The sequence below is a fragment of the Glycine max genome, chromosome 3 (genome assembly GCF_000004515.6).
Source record: "Glycine max cultivar Williams 82 chromosome 3, Glycine_max_v4.0, whole genome shotgun sequence".
NCBI classification, from domain to species: domain Eukaryota; kingdom Viridiplantae; phylum Streptophyta; class Magnoliopsida; order Fabales; family Fabaceae; genus Glycine; species Glycine max.
The window spans coordinates 41,725,646-41,743,258 of NC_016090.4; the positions used below are offsets into that span (position 1 = coordinate 41,725,646).

General features: G+C 33.4%; 3 protein-coding genes across 15 annotated transcripts; 2 read left to right on the forward strand and 1 right to left on the reverse strand.

Moving 5' to 3' along the window:
* The first annotated feature begins 551 nt into the window (after positions 1-551).
* LOC100779351 (uncharacterized) lies at positions 552-3,972 on the forward strand. Of its 13 annotated transcripts, none has more exons than XR_005890639.1 (5): positions 552-1,303; positions 1,696-1,757; positions 2,062-2,292; positions 2,716-2,771; positions 3,183-3,972. XR_005890639.1 is itself a non-coding variant. In XM_006576155.4 (4 exons), the coding sequence occupies exons 1-3, from the start codon at positions 771-773 to the stop codon at positions 2,745-2,747; spliced, it is 627 nt and encodes a 208-aa protein (XP_006576218.1). In that variant the 5' UTR covers positions 562-770; the 3' UTR covers positions 2,748-2,771; positions 3,183-3,972. The 13 variants fall into 13 exon arrangements, 7 of the variants coding, with proteins under 7 accessions (XP_014628850.1, XP_014628851.1, XP_006576218.1 ...); XR_001387340.3 differs by having other exon boundaries at positions 3,623-3,972; XM_006576155.4 differs by lacking the exon at positions 2,062-2,292 and having other exon boundaries at positions 562-1,303.
* On the reverse strand, positions 2,133-8,085 carry LOC100778826 (cytosolic iron-sulfur protein assembly 1-like protein). Its single transcript, NM_001255251.2, has 10 exons — positions 7,815-8,085; positions 7,578-7,724; positions 7,249-7,467; positions 7,036-7,100; positions 6,785-6,850; positions 6,621-6,692; positions 5,544-5,606; positions 4,940-5,009; positions 3,362-3,445; positions 2,133-2,682 (listed from the first exon to the last, which is right to left on the reverse strand). Exons 1-10 carry the CDS (start codon positions 7,989-7,991, stop codon positions 2,614-2,616), a joined length of 1,032 nt encoding a protein of 343 aa, NP_001242180.2. The 5' UTR covers positions 7,992-8,085; the 3' UTR covers positions 2,133-2,613.
* Positions 8,086-14,442: 6,357 nt separating this feature from the next.
* On the forward strand, positions 14,443-15,971 carry LOC100779885 (ribonucleoside-diphosphate reductase small chain). Its single transcript, XM_003521417.5, has one exon. It carries the CDS (start codon positions 14,868-14,870, stop codon positions 15,855-15,857), a length of 990 nt encoding a protein of 329 aa, XP_003521465.1. The 5' UTR covers positions 14,443-14,867; the 3' UTR covers positions 15,858-15,971.
* The last annotated feature ends 1,642 nt before the right edge of the window (positions 15,972-17,613 follow it).

A 17,613-nucleotide genomic window follows, 5' to 3' on the forward strand; every position in this document is an offset into this window, starting at 1 on the left:
TGTTGGATTGAAAAATGATGAAAAAAATAATAATACGTTGTTAAGAGAAAAAGGAGTGAAAAACTTATAAATAAAATCGAATAATCCAACCTCATTGGTTGAAAGCCAAGAATCACACACTTAGGCATGCATTGCATATCAACGTCAACCTCACAATCCTCCAAAAATCAATCCAAGGAATCCCCCAAGGCCTTTCCCCCTTCCATCCCAGTCTCTTTTTTTTTTTTGTCACCATGTTAATTATCTATCAAAAAAACTTGATAGAATATTTTTAATAGTGTTTTTTTTTCTAATTATATGTTTTTGCATACACAAAACTTAATTTTGAGATGTTATTTAAGAAATTCAAACTTCTTTTTTTTCTCAAAGTAAAATATCTCCGTAATCAAAAGTTATAAAGCTAACCTTAAGAGAAAAACCATTTGTTGGTGCAGTCTCTTTTCTTTTCTTTTTCTTTTCATTCCATTTTGGCATGCATTAACATTAATTAATAGTTCGGGAGTGGGAAGTAATAAACCACACAAATAGAATCCTATCTGAAACAAGACACGTACGTTTGTCACTTACCATAGAAAAGAAACTCTTGTGGGCGACGTGTAAACTAAATTTCCACCCACTTCATCTTTGCTTTATTCCTCACACAAACAAACCCCATTTTCAAATCTTCTCTCTTCTACACAATAACATCAACAAGGATTGCAGCACACACAAACAAATACTCTCTCTCTCTCTCTGCATGAGAAGATAACAAACAAAACACCTCATTCTTCATGGCTCACCAATCCTCTTCTTCTGAATCTGATGACCATATTCCTTCTCATCATCACCCATTGGACCTAAACAGTCCCCATCCTTCTAAAGATATCATCTTCGACGACAACATGGAGCTACAACAGCACCAACAAGAAGAAGAGAGCAACATTAACAACCATGAATATGATGGAGATAATAATAGAGATAAAGATGATAAGGATGATGTTACTACTACACAAAACCCATCTGCAGCTTCAGAAACCAACGAGGAGAAAATTGCATTACAAGAAGAGGCTTCAGATGATGTTGTTGTTGAAGCAGAAGAAAAAGAAGAGGATAGTGGACGAGAGAGGCTGAATCGGCATAGAGTTGAAGTGGCAGGGAGGGTATGGATTCCAGAGATATGGGGTCAGGAGGAGCTATTGAAGGATTGGATAGATTGCAGTGCATTTGATGCTCCTTTAGTTCCAAGCAGAATCTCCACTGCACGAAAGGCTTTGGTTGAAGAGTGTACAAGAGCCAATGCTGCTGGACTAATAATAGAGAACAGGTGTTAGAATTTTTTTCTCATTTCTTCTGTAATTCCATTCACTTTAACGACAACCATTTATATAATCCGATTAGTTTCTTTTTTTTGTGGATGAGAATTTCATTTTCGTTATGGATGTGTTTGAAAGTTTAACCAACACTTTGGAAGTTAAAATTTGTAAAATATCAAGTTCTTTATATTTTTTTATTCACTGATTATGCTTTCAGTTTCAGCACTTGCATTTTGTTCTTCCGAGAAAAAAAATAAGTCATTAGTTCAAGCAATTTCCCAAATGATCTCTCGCTCGGTTCAAGCAAACCTTTAAAATGTCTGAATTGAAGTTTCCAATGCTTGAGAAGGCAACATGTATAATGTAGATAACTTTCGGCTAGCCTTTGACAAATAATTATCAGTGTTTTTTCAGGGAAAAGACAGTTTCGTATAGTTCGGATTAAAAGATGCATCGTATTTTGTGGTGAGTAACCAATTCTAACTTGAGCATACTTAAATTGCAACAAATGCCAACCCATTTTTATTCACGAAAATAGAAGATATGATCTGAGTACATTTGTTTAATCTAATCAAGATTCACCAATGCTATACTTCGAATTGTAGAGTCGGTTATCAAATTTTCAAGTAGAGTAATATTTGTTTGTCAAAAAGCGAAGGAATCATTCGCATTTAAACCTTAATGTACATCTAATGTACATACAACTTGATAGATCTCGATATTATAATTTATTATGCTCATTTCTTATACACTAGTCCTCTCTGTGCAGTATATATTGGCCTTTACAAATGGCTTGCCGGGGGTATACTAGTGAAAATGCGATATCTACTGCTAGCAAAATTTAGAGAAAGAAAAAGGAAAGAGTCATTATCATTCACTGATTCTAAATATCTTGTAGAGAACTAGCTTTGCGACCCATCAGGAAATTTTGGGCACGGGGGTGCCCAATTAGATTACCTATTCTAATCCATTCTGACAACAAGTTGCCACACAGTGATTAGTGAGTAATATCCTTCTTTTTCATTCTCTATCACTACAACTCACTGAAGCAAAGCATACTTACGATACTAGTTCACCTTAGGATAAGTAATTTATGAGCCATTCTTGAGCAAAAATGTAAAGTTTAGTTGTGACAGTAATTACAATTTACAGTCACACTACTGACTCCCCTAAAAAAATATAATATTCAATGTCTGTTGTAAAATTTTAGTAAATATAACTAAGAAAAGAAAAATAGCTATGAGGATGCCTGCACATCTAGCACTTCTATTAGGCTCCTCCAGTATAAAATATCTGCTACTCATACAGCAAATGTGGAAAACTAGTATGATGTCAACTCCCACACCTTGATTGTCCCATCATCGCTTGCAGAGGCTAGTACCGGCTTCTCCTGTTTAGTAAATAACACTGTTACAAATTGCAGAGACAGACGCAGGAAGCAAAAAACAATGCTGATATAGGTCACCATTCTCCAAATATGTAAGGGATTGTTTGATTTAACAAAATTATGTTTTTATTTTCTGTTTACTTTTAATTACAAAATTGCTTTCTTGTTTGTACTTTGATTCTTGATTTCAAAGATTAGTATAAGAAACAGTGAAAACAATAAAAAGTTATTTTTTCTGTTTCCTATACAAATCTTAAAAAACTGGAAACAAAATGAAAACAAAGTAGTATTCATAATTAAAAGGGAAAACAGAAAACATTTTCTCAAATCAAAAGACCCTAAAGTTTTTGTAACCTATTAAGCTGTAATTAGCAAACTTCAAATTTTGTGATTCTTATAACACTAATGAAAACTTGTACGGTCGTTCATAATGCAAAGTCTGCCAATGACTGTCAGTTAAACACATCACTAGTCAACTAATCACAATTACTTTTATTGATCAGGTATAAGTTATCTGAATGAACTTTATGAGGTCATTATTCAGTCTCAGACACAATAAGCTAAGAGAGCATTATCTAATTTAGCAGGGAAATCCACCATTCCACCCACTCGATGTTTGTGGAAAGAGATACTCATTTCATTATCAATGTGATTCAATTAAAGTAGTTTCTGAGAATCTTACCCCAGGGCTCCACTGCACAGAATTTATATCCATGTCATGGGCCTTCTCCTTCTTCAGCAGCAACTTGTAGAGAGGACCACCAACCTATGTTAGAAGAAAGCAATAAAATTTTCTCAATTTTAACCTCTTTTTTCTAGATAGTGAAATGCATCTACAATCTGCGAAGATACAAAATCGATCATTTAAAAAATATTTTTGTTCAATTTTGATCATTATTTTACAACAAAATCATACAATCTTATAGTAGTTTGAATTTTTCAGGGACTTGGATTTCAATGTACATATGGATTTATCCCTTAATAACAACTGCACAAATGTAGAGGTCCAAAACACCTGCACATTTTCAGACACCGAGAAGAGCACCAAAACAAAAGGATCTGATGCAAGTCCAAAAACACACGAAGAAAATGTGCAGGTGATCCAGCTCGTCAGTAAACTTGAACAGTAATGCAAATATGCAAGAATATTATGCTCATCTCTTCAAAATAAAACAGAGTTCAATAAAAACTCGAAGCAAATGAATAAAGTTGCAAATACAGTTCATATTACTGTTTGACTAAGTGTTCTCTGCATTTCAGTTGTAAATAAAGAAATATCTGGCATTGGTTTGTCAAGTCTTTTGCTACTCTTGTCCTTGTTATCAAGTACAAAGAGATCAAGAAATTCCAGCTTATTGATATTCACAAATAGCCAATAGAATTATTGAATCACAAAGTGTCAGTGATTTAAAGTGATTGATTTTACACCGGAAAAGGAAACTAGTAGTGGGCACACAAAGAATCTGATGCTTCTCCTTTCTGCAAACTCTTTCTATACTATAGACTGAACATACAAGGATAAAATATCTATATGCTCCCACTGGCATCCCTAGAGTTAAAGTTACATGCATGCCAAATAATTACACTTGTTCTCCTCACCAGTACTCAAAACTCAAAAGAAGGGGGAAAAGGGGGTCTTAAGGTGAGGGAGCAGCAGCCTATGACGTCACTGGGGTTGATGAGCAAATTTTCTGGTCATAAAACCCGAAAATTCACAGCATAGGTTAGCTGGACATTTAAACTTTAAAGCAAGTAAAGCATATGCAATATATTGTACATCCACAACTTAGTAATTGTTATTCTCTTAATTAGAATTAGGATACCCAGCAGCTGTAACTTTGTAACTGTAGTCGTCTCCTTAATTAGGCTACCCAACTGTAGGATAAATGTATATATAGCAGTTCAGCTAATTATTGGGCTGAAAATCATATTGTATTGTGTGTGTGTGTGAGAGAGAGAGACAGAGAGAGAATTCTTATTTCTCCAGCAGGAGAACACAGTTTTTGCCCTACACTTTTCTGAATTTGGCATATGAATATATTCGGTTAACATTCTCAGCTGCAGATTCTATAATATTCAATTAATGAACAACTAGTACCAAGCATAAATCGCCTGTTTTTTGAGTGATTACACACTACATCCTGACAAGATAATTTATCTATTAGTCAATAGGCCCACATATTACATTTAGAATGGTCATAAGGTGGCATTTGAACTACTTCTGCTAGTGGATAATTGCAGTAATAAAAAATTGCCATACCTGACTTTCATTGTCATCCACAAAAAGCCGTATAGCATTATCTGCGGCTCCACTGGCAAAGATACCTTCTCTGTCATATCAGCACAGTGAAGGATACAGAAATATCAGATTTATGTAAACAAAAGTTAAATAAGATAGGATACATCTCACATCTGATATCATGATGACAATCATGAAGTGAACGAGTCATTATCTTAATGTTGCTTTCAATAAACGAAAAAGGAAAGAAAAAAAGAAGTAATGAACTAATGATTGAATCCACAGAATGCTGTGAAAATCAAAAAATGACATTTAAATATTTCAAAACATCTGTGACTTGGAGCGAAAGAGGGTAACCCATCCACAATACATGAATAAAGTCAGCACACATCCGAAATATGGATGTTGGTTGATTTACTCGATAACATAATATCTCACATTTATTCCATTATAAAGTTATAATCTTACTTAATTTGACATCCTTAACAGCAGGAATAGGCATAGATAAAAATGATGACAATTGACTTCTCAAAGCCATACATACATATGAAATTGTGATAACCAAACAGCAAGCAGGTTAAATATGTTTACGTAAATGCCAAGTGAGATGCAAATTTCATTTTACCTTGACCAATGAACTGAGAATATTGTCCGATCATGATACCCTGAAAGAGTGCAAAGATGTGTCCTGAAATTCCAAGAAGAAAATAAACAATTTTATAATATCTGGAAAGTAAAGGATTAATAATTAAAACATGCATTAAAAATTAAATGATCTATCCCTAATTTTTTTAGAAGTTTTATAGTGAATAATAGATTATTAACGCAAACCTATGTAATTGATTTCATAATAATTGAAAGAAACCAACAATGGCATTTCAATCTATTCCAAACCAACAACAAAGCGCAGTTAAATCAGAATATTAAATGTCATCAAAGGATCCTCCATCGAATCAAGTATTTTAATACATAGTTGAGTTTAAGATAAGATGACTTGGGAAATGTGAGACAACAGCAAGCAAACAATGGGACATGATTTAGAGATCGTAGTTATCAAATCTCAAGAGCATCCCGTAGCGGCTAACTCTAAAAATGCTACACCAGGATAACAGGATGGACACTATATTAAATAATATCATACAAATTGAATAGTTTATTCTACACATATAAATCCTCAACAACAAGAAAATCTAAAATTAAAGAAATTCATGATAAATAATAAGAGTCACACTTTACCATAGACTAGAGATTAGAGAAGAGGTCACTCCTAAAAGCCAAGATGTTAAGAAAGGAGAAAATTAAATATTACTTTAAAGAGTATACAAAAATTCAAACAAAATCTGGTTATATATATATATATATACACACATACTTATATAAGTTATATTGCTCTACTCTAGACGGCTAAAATGTTACTGGTTGCATCATAATACACTATCATATTCACGAGACTGTCCATATGTTTTATCCCAAAAGATAGGTCCTCTGCCACATTACAGGACTATTCCTAAAGGAAAACCAGTTTCAGGATTACAAAGCAATAACCCATAATAATAGCATGTGCATAAATGTGTATGGTTTACATCAAATAGCTTCCTATTAAATATATGAAACGTTAAATACATATTCTAGTACTCTGTGCCAGAGGGGAAAAAGCTAGTGTAAAAAAGGGGCAAACAAAAGAAACTTGTGTAATACTAACCAAGGTGCAAATCCACCACCAGATTGCGTCCCTACACTTTCTGTTTCCCATACCTTCAGTGTAAGATCATCACTGCCATAAGGGATTGGCATCAAAATGCTGCAGAAGCTCAAAAAAATGCCAAAACAACTAGAGGTGTGAACAAAAAGAAATGTTCCACATACCTACACGTAACCATTTTGTCACCACTCACATTGAAGGAGAGGGCCCAAACAGTGGAAGTATGACCGCTGACAAATTAACACCATTATACATGAATTAATTAACATTAACATTGGTTTGAAAAAATGGTCATCCTACATAGACTAGTGTAAAACATATTCCATAAAATATGGAAAAAGCAATCATGGCTAAAAGAGAAGAAAACCAAGAAGCTTCAAAATTGGAGGTGATGGGAGAGGTCGAGAAGTAGTACTTATTGGGTTCCCCAAGCGTTTGAACACACTGCCAATCATCACTATCACCTTCATCCGCCCAAACCTGGAAGAAAATTCATTGCATTATAAAACTATTAATCATAACACTTCTTAATCACATTCATCTGCAAAAGAAGCAAACGTACACAACAATAAATGAACAAAAAATGAAATTAAAAAGGGAGATACTCTTTTAGCATTGGCAACAATACCTTAACACTATTATCGTAGCTACATGAAAACAAGATATCCTCTGTGGGATGCCACTTCACCATTTTCACATCCTGCGAGTGTCCTTGCAGCACTGACACACACTCAAACTCATTCCCAGGCAGCACTTCCCATATCCAAACAGACTTATCTCTACTACAAGTTGCAAGCAACGTCCCAGCCGCGTTCCAAGACACACACTTGACTTCATTTTCGTGTCCCTATAGTAAAAAAATCACACATATCTCAAAAGTAAATAACAGTGATCAAATAATACACATATCCAAATTAAAATAAAAAATAAAAAAAAAAGTATTTAGCAGTAACCTACCTCCAAAGTAGAAACACACTCAAAATCACCACCAACATTTTCCCAAATGGCAGTGGTGGCATCGAAGCTTGCAGTGGCCAATAGCTTACCCGACGGTGACCAAGCACAAGATCGAACAGTTCGAGTGTGCGTTTCATCCAGAACCGCCTACATTTTATTTACATAATATCAATACAAGTTTCTTCAATTATGAAATATAAACTCAAATTGATGATGAAAATTGGGATGAGAAAAGACCGTGCAGGCCCAGAGGCCAGAGGAGAGGTTCTGCTCCCAGATTCGGACGGTTTTGTCGCCGCTGCAAGAAGCGAAGACGAGTGGGATACCGGCGTGACCGGTGGTCGGGTTCCAGGCCAAGCTCCAAACCTTATCGGTGTGGCCTTCGAGTCTCTGAATCTCTTTCAACTCCATCATCGCCAATCGATTTTACTCTTCTGCGTACACTGACTCTAAAGTCTAAAGTCTAAACTCTGCTATTTCCTACTTCCTCTCCCACAGAAGCGTGCGTGCATATCATTTCCACGCGTCAGAGAAAAAAAGAAGAAAATAGTTTGAACAAACAAACAAAAATGACCAAATGGGCCGCCACCAGTCCAGGATGGGGTGTGCAAATGGAAAAACTAGGTATTATTTTTTAAAAATAGGTCGTTTTAAATTATTATTTAATATTTTTTTTTAAGTACTGAAAAATAGGTCTTTTAGATTATTATCTAATTTTCTTATACGTCGTCTTCAACATGCTAGCCGGTCGAACCGGTAACCTCGATCTCCACACCTGCACCAGCGTCGTCGGTTACTGCCTCTTGCCGGTCGTCATTTTCTCTGCCCTCTCGCTCTTCTTACCGGTCGATGGGGTCATTCGCCTCTCGGTCGCCGCGGTTTTCGTCTTGTGGGCCACCAGGGCCTCCGCCGGACTCGTCGTTTCGTTCGCCGACGGCGGTGACGAACACCGTGGACTCATTGCATACGCATCTTTCTTGATTTACACTCTGTTTTCGTTGCTTGTCATATTCTAGGGTTTGTCGTTGGTTCTGGGATATTTGGATTGGATCGCTGTTCTTATGGTTTTACTTCTTTTCCTTCATTTTGAACCTTGTTATTTTTTGGGTGCAATTATGGTATAGAAAATGGAGTTATTAGTTTGATTCAATGTTTCTGTCTGAAAAGTTATTCCTTGGTTACATTTTTGTTCTGATATTGAAAGGTTTTTGTAAAGCTTATAAACACGTTAAAAGCTATTGGGCTAGTTTGTTTAAAATTAAAATTAGCAATTTTAAAATAAGTGCTTTTAAAAAAAACTTATTTAATAAGCATATAGGATTTGCTTCTCAAAATAAGCAGTAAATTATTTATTTTAAACAAAACAGTTTAGACAAACACACTACAAAAACATAAAGTTACTTATTTTATTAAAATAAATGTTTTTTAATAAATAAGTTTAAACAAACTGAGTCAAATTTTCAAATTTTCCATAAGTTTTTTCTCACACTTATACAAGTGCTTGTGTTATAAGTCTAGATAGGCTGTAAAAAGACTCTTCTAAATGCATCCCAATTAAACAGTTTGAACTCCTTAATTTATCTTCATTAGAGATTAAAATTGAATGCTGCCGGGGTAAGGGGATTTCAACTCAGAAGTAACAAGAAAAACTTGATTTTGCGAGCTGGAGTTATGACTATTTGTTAGGGAACAGGAAGAGGGAGTAATGAAAGTATACTCTAGAAGTAACAAGATGACTAATAGGTGATTAGGAGTTGAGTATAAATAGGAGGGAGGGATAGCAAAAAAGGATAATTGTATTGTAATAGAAAACTGTATTAAATTATAAGGGGCATTTTCCTTGGAAGGGTGTTTCTCTCTCAACCCTTGTGGAGTGAAACTCATTCTTTCATTCTCTACTAGGACTCACCTATCTTCTTCTTTGGACTTATCACTATTTAATTGAGGTATGTAATTCTTTTCTCTGATGGTGATATGGTGTATCATTTTGATCGATTGATTTGGCAAAATACATATTGTTAAGCAACACGTCTTAACATCCACCATGATTATGATGGATGGAATACTTGCATAGGTGACTTCTTGAAAAGCTGTAGAGTGCTGTCTTTATGTTTAAGGAGCTTCAAGTATGGCCATGCTGTTTGAGACTTGGATTTTCATAAATATTTTCACTATAAATGTTTTCCATGCGCAAACTGACCCTTAGGTTTGAGTTTTATTTTTAAGTTCATTTGCCAGCTTGCTGAAACCTACTAACTAAATCTTGCTCTCATTGTAGTGTAATTCTGTAGCAAAATTGACTGATATTATTTATCTATGAAACTTAATAGGTTCATAAATATCAAATTTTTTAACACTTAAAAGTTTAGGGCCTAACTCTATCCCACAAAACTAATTTGTAAGGTGGAGATTGTCGAACTTTATAAGCTCTAATTAAGGTAGCCCTTAGGCTACAATTAAGTTATCTCTCCAAAGTGGCAACTAAGGTGGGCTACTAGTTGGGAATGTTACAACTTACAAATGATACCATCTTAAAAATTTTGCTTAGCACCTAACTCAACATCACAAAATCAGCTTATAAGAGTAAGATGAGGAGTGTCCTAGTTTTATAAGGGCCTAACTCAACATCACAAAATCAGCTTATAAGAGTAAGATGAGGAGTGTCCTAGTTTTATAAGCTTTGATTATGTCTGATCTCTAGTTGATGTGAGACTAAATATCCACCCTTAAGAATGTAATTTAAGACAATTCCCAAAGATGTCACAACTAAGGTGAATTGCAATTAAAGAAATTTCCCAATAACACTTTCCCCTTATCTAGAAGCATAGATCTGATCTAAAATATGTATTCCGTGCTTTGAATTTAAATTGCTATGGACTAATAGTACCAACATTTCAAATCTGTGTATGAATTAAATTATTATGAAAGTTTAATTTCGTGGATGTAATTAATAATGAGTTATTACCAAGTAGGATGATATTTTTGCAGGGTCAATTGCAATTGAATTCAGTCATTACGTATTAGGGTAGGGATCTAAGTAAATATGCAGACTTGAAAGTTTTTATATGAACTATGATTTTGAAATTACTACGATTATTTGAATGTTTTATTTTAATTTTTCCTAGTTTTTCTAATTCTTAAAAAACTCTCTACATCGTTACCTTACATATTGAGACGTTGCAACGTTTCTTATTATCATATTTGATTCTGCCGTTGACTATGTTATCATTTTGGTTAATCTGATTCTATTGTTACTCTTTCAAATTGTGCCTGTTGAGTGTTTGGTTTTTGCCTATAGACTGTCATGCTCTTATCCCATCTTTCGTTACAGTTTAATCCAGAGAAATAATATAGTCTTTTCTTTTTTCCTTATAAAAACGCAGGAAATTGATAAAATGTTTTTATTCCCCAAAACAAACTAATTAAAAGTTAAAATGCGCATTTAATTGGTATTGTTTAAGGCCTCCCTCTCTGGCTACATAAAATAAGCACAAAATCAGAACGAAAAGAGGTAAACGATGTATCTGCTGCATCTTTATCTCTGGTGTATTCGTGTTAGATCACCTACTCACTACTGCGCTGCCACAATGACAAGAATAGCCTTTGTTTGCACCTTTGATTAATTAACATCTATAGGAGGTCAAATTCAGACCCTAGAATGTTCAATTATTTAGGTGTCATTCTTGATATAACAAGAAAGGAATTACTCTCCTTAGGATTTGAACCTATGATGCTATATATATATAAAAAAAAGGATTTGAACCTATGACATAGTCCATGCTTATTAGATAGGGTGTTTAATCTTTGACTCCGCTTAACTATGGAACTGAAGGATATTGTTATGTGCATCCAGCATAATTGTTGGTACATCTAGCACAACAATACGATTCTTATTTTATCATTCCATAAAACTAATACTGGTTGGACAATCCATAAGTCTCACAAAGATTATTGGACAATTCATAAGTCTCACAAAGATTGTTGAATCTGTATGAGACTTACGGATTGAGCTTATGGATTGACAATCCATGAATCACTTGCAGATCATATGAATTTTATTATATTTTAAAAAAAATATGTTTTATGAATTAATTTAAAATTAATAATCTAAATAGGAATTGAACTTGTGACTTTCATGTTATTGGTCTAACGCTCTAATCAACTAAACTAAATAGACAATTATGTTATAAAATAGTTAACGTTGTTAACGAAAATATAATATACTATAATATGTAGATACTATATTAAATCTTAATTGTGTTTGTTAATATAAAATGATAGTTGTGAATATTAAAAACAAAAAACATGCCAAAAGAGTTTTAAAAAGACACTAACGAAAATTATTTAAATCAATTTGAATTTTAATTAAAAAATAATTTAAAAATTGAAAATAAATTATAAATTAAATGGTTTAATTTTATCAATTTAATTAGAAAAATAACTTTAATTGATAGATTAATAAAACTTTGAAAATGAATAATTATTTTAATAGTTAATCATAAGAAAGTAAAAAAATATTTTAAAAATATAATTTTTAATGTTATTAATATATATGTGCAGTAATTTCAAAGTTAAAAATAATAATTTTTGAAAAATAATTATGATTGTATGAGTATATTTGAAGATAAATTTTTAAAAATATATAAAAGAGGATGATTATCTTTCTCTTATTCTATTTAAAAATATAATTTTTAGTTTTTTAAATTTTATACATTAATATGATCATTTAAATCAATAGTTATTATGAAATATAAGTTTTTATCAATGATTGTAACAGCTTAGTTTGTAAATTCAAATTAAAATTTTATTTAAGCATACAATTTTTAAAAGATTTATAAAAAAAAATATCTTTAAAATTTAATTTATGATATTCTAAAATATGAGATATCATTCAATACAATGACGAGCATATTTAAATTTGGTGGTGCGCGGGCAGGAATGTTTTCTGAATTGGCAGATTCTTTTCCTCAAATTCAAAAAATAATATCATAAGGGATCCTTCATACTTCAAATTCTATGTATTAAAACTGACTAGTCAATAATATTTAATATTATGTTCATTAATTACAATATACAACCAAATTTTAAAGTACATATAAATGTATAAATGTAAAATACACGTGTTTTTAATATATAATTAATAAATTATGATCATTTCATAAATGATCATTTTCCTCATAATTGATAGTCACGGTGTTTAGTATAAATAGGAGATCATCAAGTCCAAAAAAATAATAAAAATCTTTTTTATCTATATATTTTTTTCTCCGTTTTATTATTCAGAATGTGCCCTCTTATGATATGTGTTTTCTCTTTGGTGTTGGTTCTAAATGTACCTATCTCGTTTGCTTCTTATGACTTTTTTATGTTGTCTGAAACATGGCCAGCAACCTTGTGGAGTTAAAAACCGTTTGTTACCATGTGCCAAACAACCAAACACGTTCACTATCCATGGACTATGGCCACAAAATCATATTGGTCCTCAGCCAACATCATGCAGCAACCTCCAAAAGGATAAATTCGATAAAAGAATTGTGAGTTTATCTTGTACATTAACAATATCAGAAGGTACCTACCTTAGGGGGAGAAGGGGTTGGATAACGCAGAGATGGCACAATGGTGATGGTTTGACGTAATATTGAGGTGTCAGTAACAAAACGTGACGATGTGGAACTTTGTTTGATCATCATTTAACGAAGGGAGGTTAATGACGGGTAGTAAAATAAAACCTAAAAAATTTTTAGGTACTTGATTGGAAAAAATGAATGTTAAGTAGTAATTTAAAAATGATCTATTTTTTAGGTAAGAAAAACTTAATTAAACCTATTTTTTTATATCAATAGAGATATGTAATATTTTGTATATGAATATTAACAATCAAATTTAATTTTATATTTCACGAAATGATAAACTTTACTCTCCTTGAATTTGAATGAGACAAATTTCACATATCTATTTAAAGTATTCACATATCCTATTTTAATGTAAGAGAATTTAATGAAACAAATTTTACATTAGTAAAAAATAATTAAAATTGTGTCCCAAAAACAATAATCATGTTTAAGAATGATCATTTTGACTTATTTTAAAATTACAAAGGACAACTAAATTAACATTTTTTAAAATGATTAAATTGGATATAACAAAAAATATAAAGGATTTATAATTTTATTTTAACCCAACTAAAAAGATGTAATTTTTCCTATAATGAAGTTATAATTGTTCCTTAAAAAAAGTTTCATTGGTAAGAGGAACCTGCTAACATGTTATAAGGATATTGATTAAAGAATTTTAAAAAGAGATTTTTTTTTATGTGTAAATTATAGGAGAACACAAAAAAATTATGGGAAACTCAATTTTGCACCTAAAAAAAACTTTCTATTCTTAATTCCTTAACTAATACCTTTAGGATACTTGGTATATGACTTGTTAAAAGAGTTCATCAATATACATAGATGTGCTTTGGTTTGAATGAAGATAAAATTGATTTTTTTTGTCGATAAATTTTGTTTTTTTATTCATAAGAATTAAATATGATATGAATGGATTTACATCCTCATAGTGTTTAACTAAATGAGTTAAAACTATTGATTTTTGTCTTTTAATATAATCATTTGAATCCTTAAATAATTAATTTGATTCATATTAATTTTGTTTAAGTTTTATTTTTTTATAAAAAAAGATAAAAAAGGGTTATATATTAATAATGTAAATAATTTTACGCCACCATTCAATCACAACCATTTATGTATGATGAGTCTGTTAACTTTTAAAATAATTAATAATTAAATGAGAATATAAAATTGTTTATAATTTCAGTACATAGACATTAAACTATAAATAAACACTTGGCTCCTTGAATATTTAATTCATCTCACTTTTGAATTAATCAAAATCCAAAGCAATTTTTTCCATACTAAAGTTTTACAATAAATAACAATTTTACTTTTATTTTCATCCTCTAAAGTAAACCAAACACAACATTAAGAATATTACATAATTTCTTCGGTTCTTCCTACCATTTTGGTGTGTGAAAGAGCATCTAGCCTCCAATGTTTCATTTGTCGACAAAAAAGAAAAAAATATCTCTCCGTTCATCTTATCCCTAAGGATTCACGCTGGTCACAAAAATCCCCAAATTGCCCCGGTCCTCCTTCTTCTTCTCCCGCTGGCTTTCTGAAAATTTTGAAATAACCGCTCTCCCATTTTTCCGTTCCAAAATTCAAAAACCCAATCCCAATCTCTCCCTCCTTATTTAAATCCCTCAAATTTCTCCTTCAAACCACAACAATGCCGTCGATACCAGAAGAACGACTCCTGACTCCGAACCCAGACCGGTTCTGCATGTTCCCAATCCAATACCCTCAAATCTGGGAAATGTATAAGAAAGCCGAGGCCTCCTTCTGGACGGCGGAGGAGGTGGACCTCTCGCAGGACCTCCGCCACTGGGCCACCCTCAGCGACGGCGAGCGCCACTTCATCACCCACGTCCTCGCCTTCTTCGCCGCCTCCGACGGCATCGTCCTAGAAAACCTCGCCGGCCGCTTCACCAAAGAAATCCAACTCCCGGAGGCCCGCGCTTTCTACGGCTTCCAAATCGCCATCGAAAATATCCACTCCGAAATGTACAGCCTCCTCTTAGAAACCTACATCAAAGACTCCACAGAAAAAAATCGTCTGTTTCGCGCCATAAACACCATCCCATGCATCACCAAAAAAGCCCAGTGGGCCCTCCGCTGGATCGATGCCTCAGAATCCTTCGCGGAGCGCCTCGTGGCATTCGCTTGCGTCGAGGGAATATTCTTCTCCGGAAGCTTTTGCGCGATATTTTGGCTCAAGAAGCGTGGGTTAATGCCGGGGCTCACCTTCTCCAACGAACTCATCTCGCGAGATGAGGGGCTTCACTGCGACTTCGCGTGTCTCTTGTACTCGCTTCTCAGGAAGAAGCTTAGTGAGGAGCGCGTGAGGGAGATTGTGCGTGACGCGGTGGAGATTGAGAGGGAGTTTGTGTGCGACGCGCTTCCGTGTGCGTTGGTGGGGATGAACGGGGAGTTGATGAGTCGGTATATTGAGTTTGTTGCGGATCGGTTGCTGGATGCGCTTGGGTGTGGGAAGGTGTACGGTGCTCAGAATCCCTTTGATTGGATGGAGCTTATTTCGCTTCAGGGGAAAACTAACTTCTTTGAGAAGCGCGTTGGGGAGTACCAGAAGGCTTCTGTTATGTCTAGCTTGAATGGTAATGGAGGGGCGCATGTCTTCAAGATGGATGAGGATTTTTAATTTTTTTAGGATGCTCTACTAATTATTACTATTTTTTAATCACTGTCGTAAGGTTGCTTTCATGTTTTTAACTTCATTCAATGTAACGTGGCTTTTTCTGTTCATTGTATTATATAATCCGGTTTACAGTAACGTACTTGAATTGAAGAATTGATTAGATAAATAGTTTATGTTGGTACCAGAAAGCATTTGATTTTGTTTTCCTTGTTAAAATTAGTCACCACTGGATTTAAAACTGCACTTCATGTAGAAAAAGAGGGTAGGCAGAGTCAAGCATGACAATCCAGGCCTCAAAGAGCTTGGGATATCGTACTTTTTAATTTCATATTGAGAGCAAGTGAGGGAGTTTTACTATTACATCATTTTCTGTACCAAGGTACTTCAGTTACTGATATCACACTGATATCCGAACCAGAATTTCAGTTTCACTGATAATACTGTAACTATTCAGCTTTTCTTGTGCAGTTCCATACTTAATAAGTGGACTTGCTTATCATTTCAACCATATTAACGTTTAATGGATACCATTCTTACATTCCTTGAAGCCATAGAATCTACAATTTGGCTTGGAATTAGTGTGAAATGTTTTTGTTCATGCATAGGTTTCAGTAAGTGTAAAGATTTTAATGATGTTCATTGGTTGACTTTGTTATTTTTTTATTCATTTGTTGTACTTTGTTATGATTATCTTTTGCTCAATTTAATATGTATTTGGACAAACTTTTTGTGTTCGAAACAAACTTTGTTATGATAATTCAAACTTGTCTCTAAAACTTAACCAATCCAGAAATGCACTTAGTTATTCCAAATTAATCTGAAGTCTGTTATCTGATTCTGTACAAGCTTTTCCTTCTGTTCCTACTTAAAAAGTGAGGTTATCTGGTGGAAGAACCAAGAAGGATGAGAAACAGTTATGTAACGCAAAATGGCCTTGTACTATGAAATGATACAGAAGAGATGGCTTGCACTGAAGCAGAGCTTGCAGAGGATTTTTCATAAAAATGCTCAATCAACAAAAGTTATAGGAGCAGGTAAAAATATTTAACTACTGGTGAGTGATGAAGCTTTTGGTACATTTGTACTTGTACGCTGTTAACATACCTTGGATTCGTTCTTGAGAGAGAAGCTAAAGCACCCGCGCAAGTTTAACTTGAATGATCAATCTTCCATCCTTGAGAAGGAAAATACTAGTTAACAAAATAAAGGGAGATTCATTTCGAAACATGCTTCCAATAAGAAATTTTTTCAGGGGTAGTCAATTAAGTATTAACACACCATCTCTGATTTTAATCGCAGTCATTTTATATTATAAAAATTAGTAGCAACCAATATATAAATTATTGCATTGTAGTATTTGGTTTTGGCGCATCCAATGGTTTGCAGAGACTTGCTGTGAATGGATCCTAAAATATGATTTGGAAAGAAGCGTGGCAATAGAACAAGGAGTCTATTCGGAAATTTATAATATACACATATATTGGTTTTCTTAGTTCAGTACACTTGGTTCATCTAAATTAAATGACTAATTTTGTCTTCAAAATGATTAATCTCTCCTTGGTTGGTTAGTTCTGACGCTATATTGCTGTCTCTAAATATTAAAAAAACTCTACAATATTCAAATGTTTTAACTTGGTTTGCTTACTTGACAGATAGTTTTGCAGGGTGACAATCTTTGTTCACGAGATTAGATTCATCATGCATTCGACTTTTAGTCAATCTAGAATAATAGCGCGCCTAGTGCAAAACACGGGCCAAA

What these genes read in the sequence shown, in the direction of transcription:
- LOC100779351 (XM_014773364.3), top strand. Translation starts at nt 771, where the DNA reads ATGGCTCACCAATCCTCTTCTTCTGAATCTGATGACCATATTCCTTCT. An exon ending in GGACTAATAATAGAGAACAG is followed by an intron (nt 1,304 to 3,622) that starts GTGTTAGAATTT and finishes TGAATTTTTCAG; the next exon opens with GGACTTGGATTTCAATGTAC.
- LOC100778826 (NM_001255251.2), bottom strand. Translation starts at nt 7,991, where the DNA reads ATGATGGAGTTGAAAGAGATTCAGAGACTCGAAGGCCACACCGATAAG. An exon ending in GCTACGATAATAGTGTTAAG is followed by an intron (nt 7,101 to 7,248) that starts GTATTGTTGCCA and finishes ATTTTCTTCCAG; the next exon opens with GTTTGGGCGGATGAAGGTGA. An exon ending in GACAAAATGGTTACGTGTAG is followed by an intron (nt 6,693 to 6,784) that starts GTATGTGGAACA and finishes CCCTTATGGCAG; the next exon opens with TGATGATCTTACACTGAAGG.
- LOC100779885 (XM_003521417.5), top strand. Translation starts at nt 14,868, where the DNA reads ATGCCGTCGATACCAGAAGAACGACTCCTGACTCCGAACCCAGACCGG.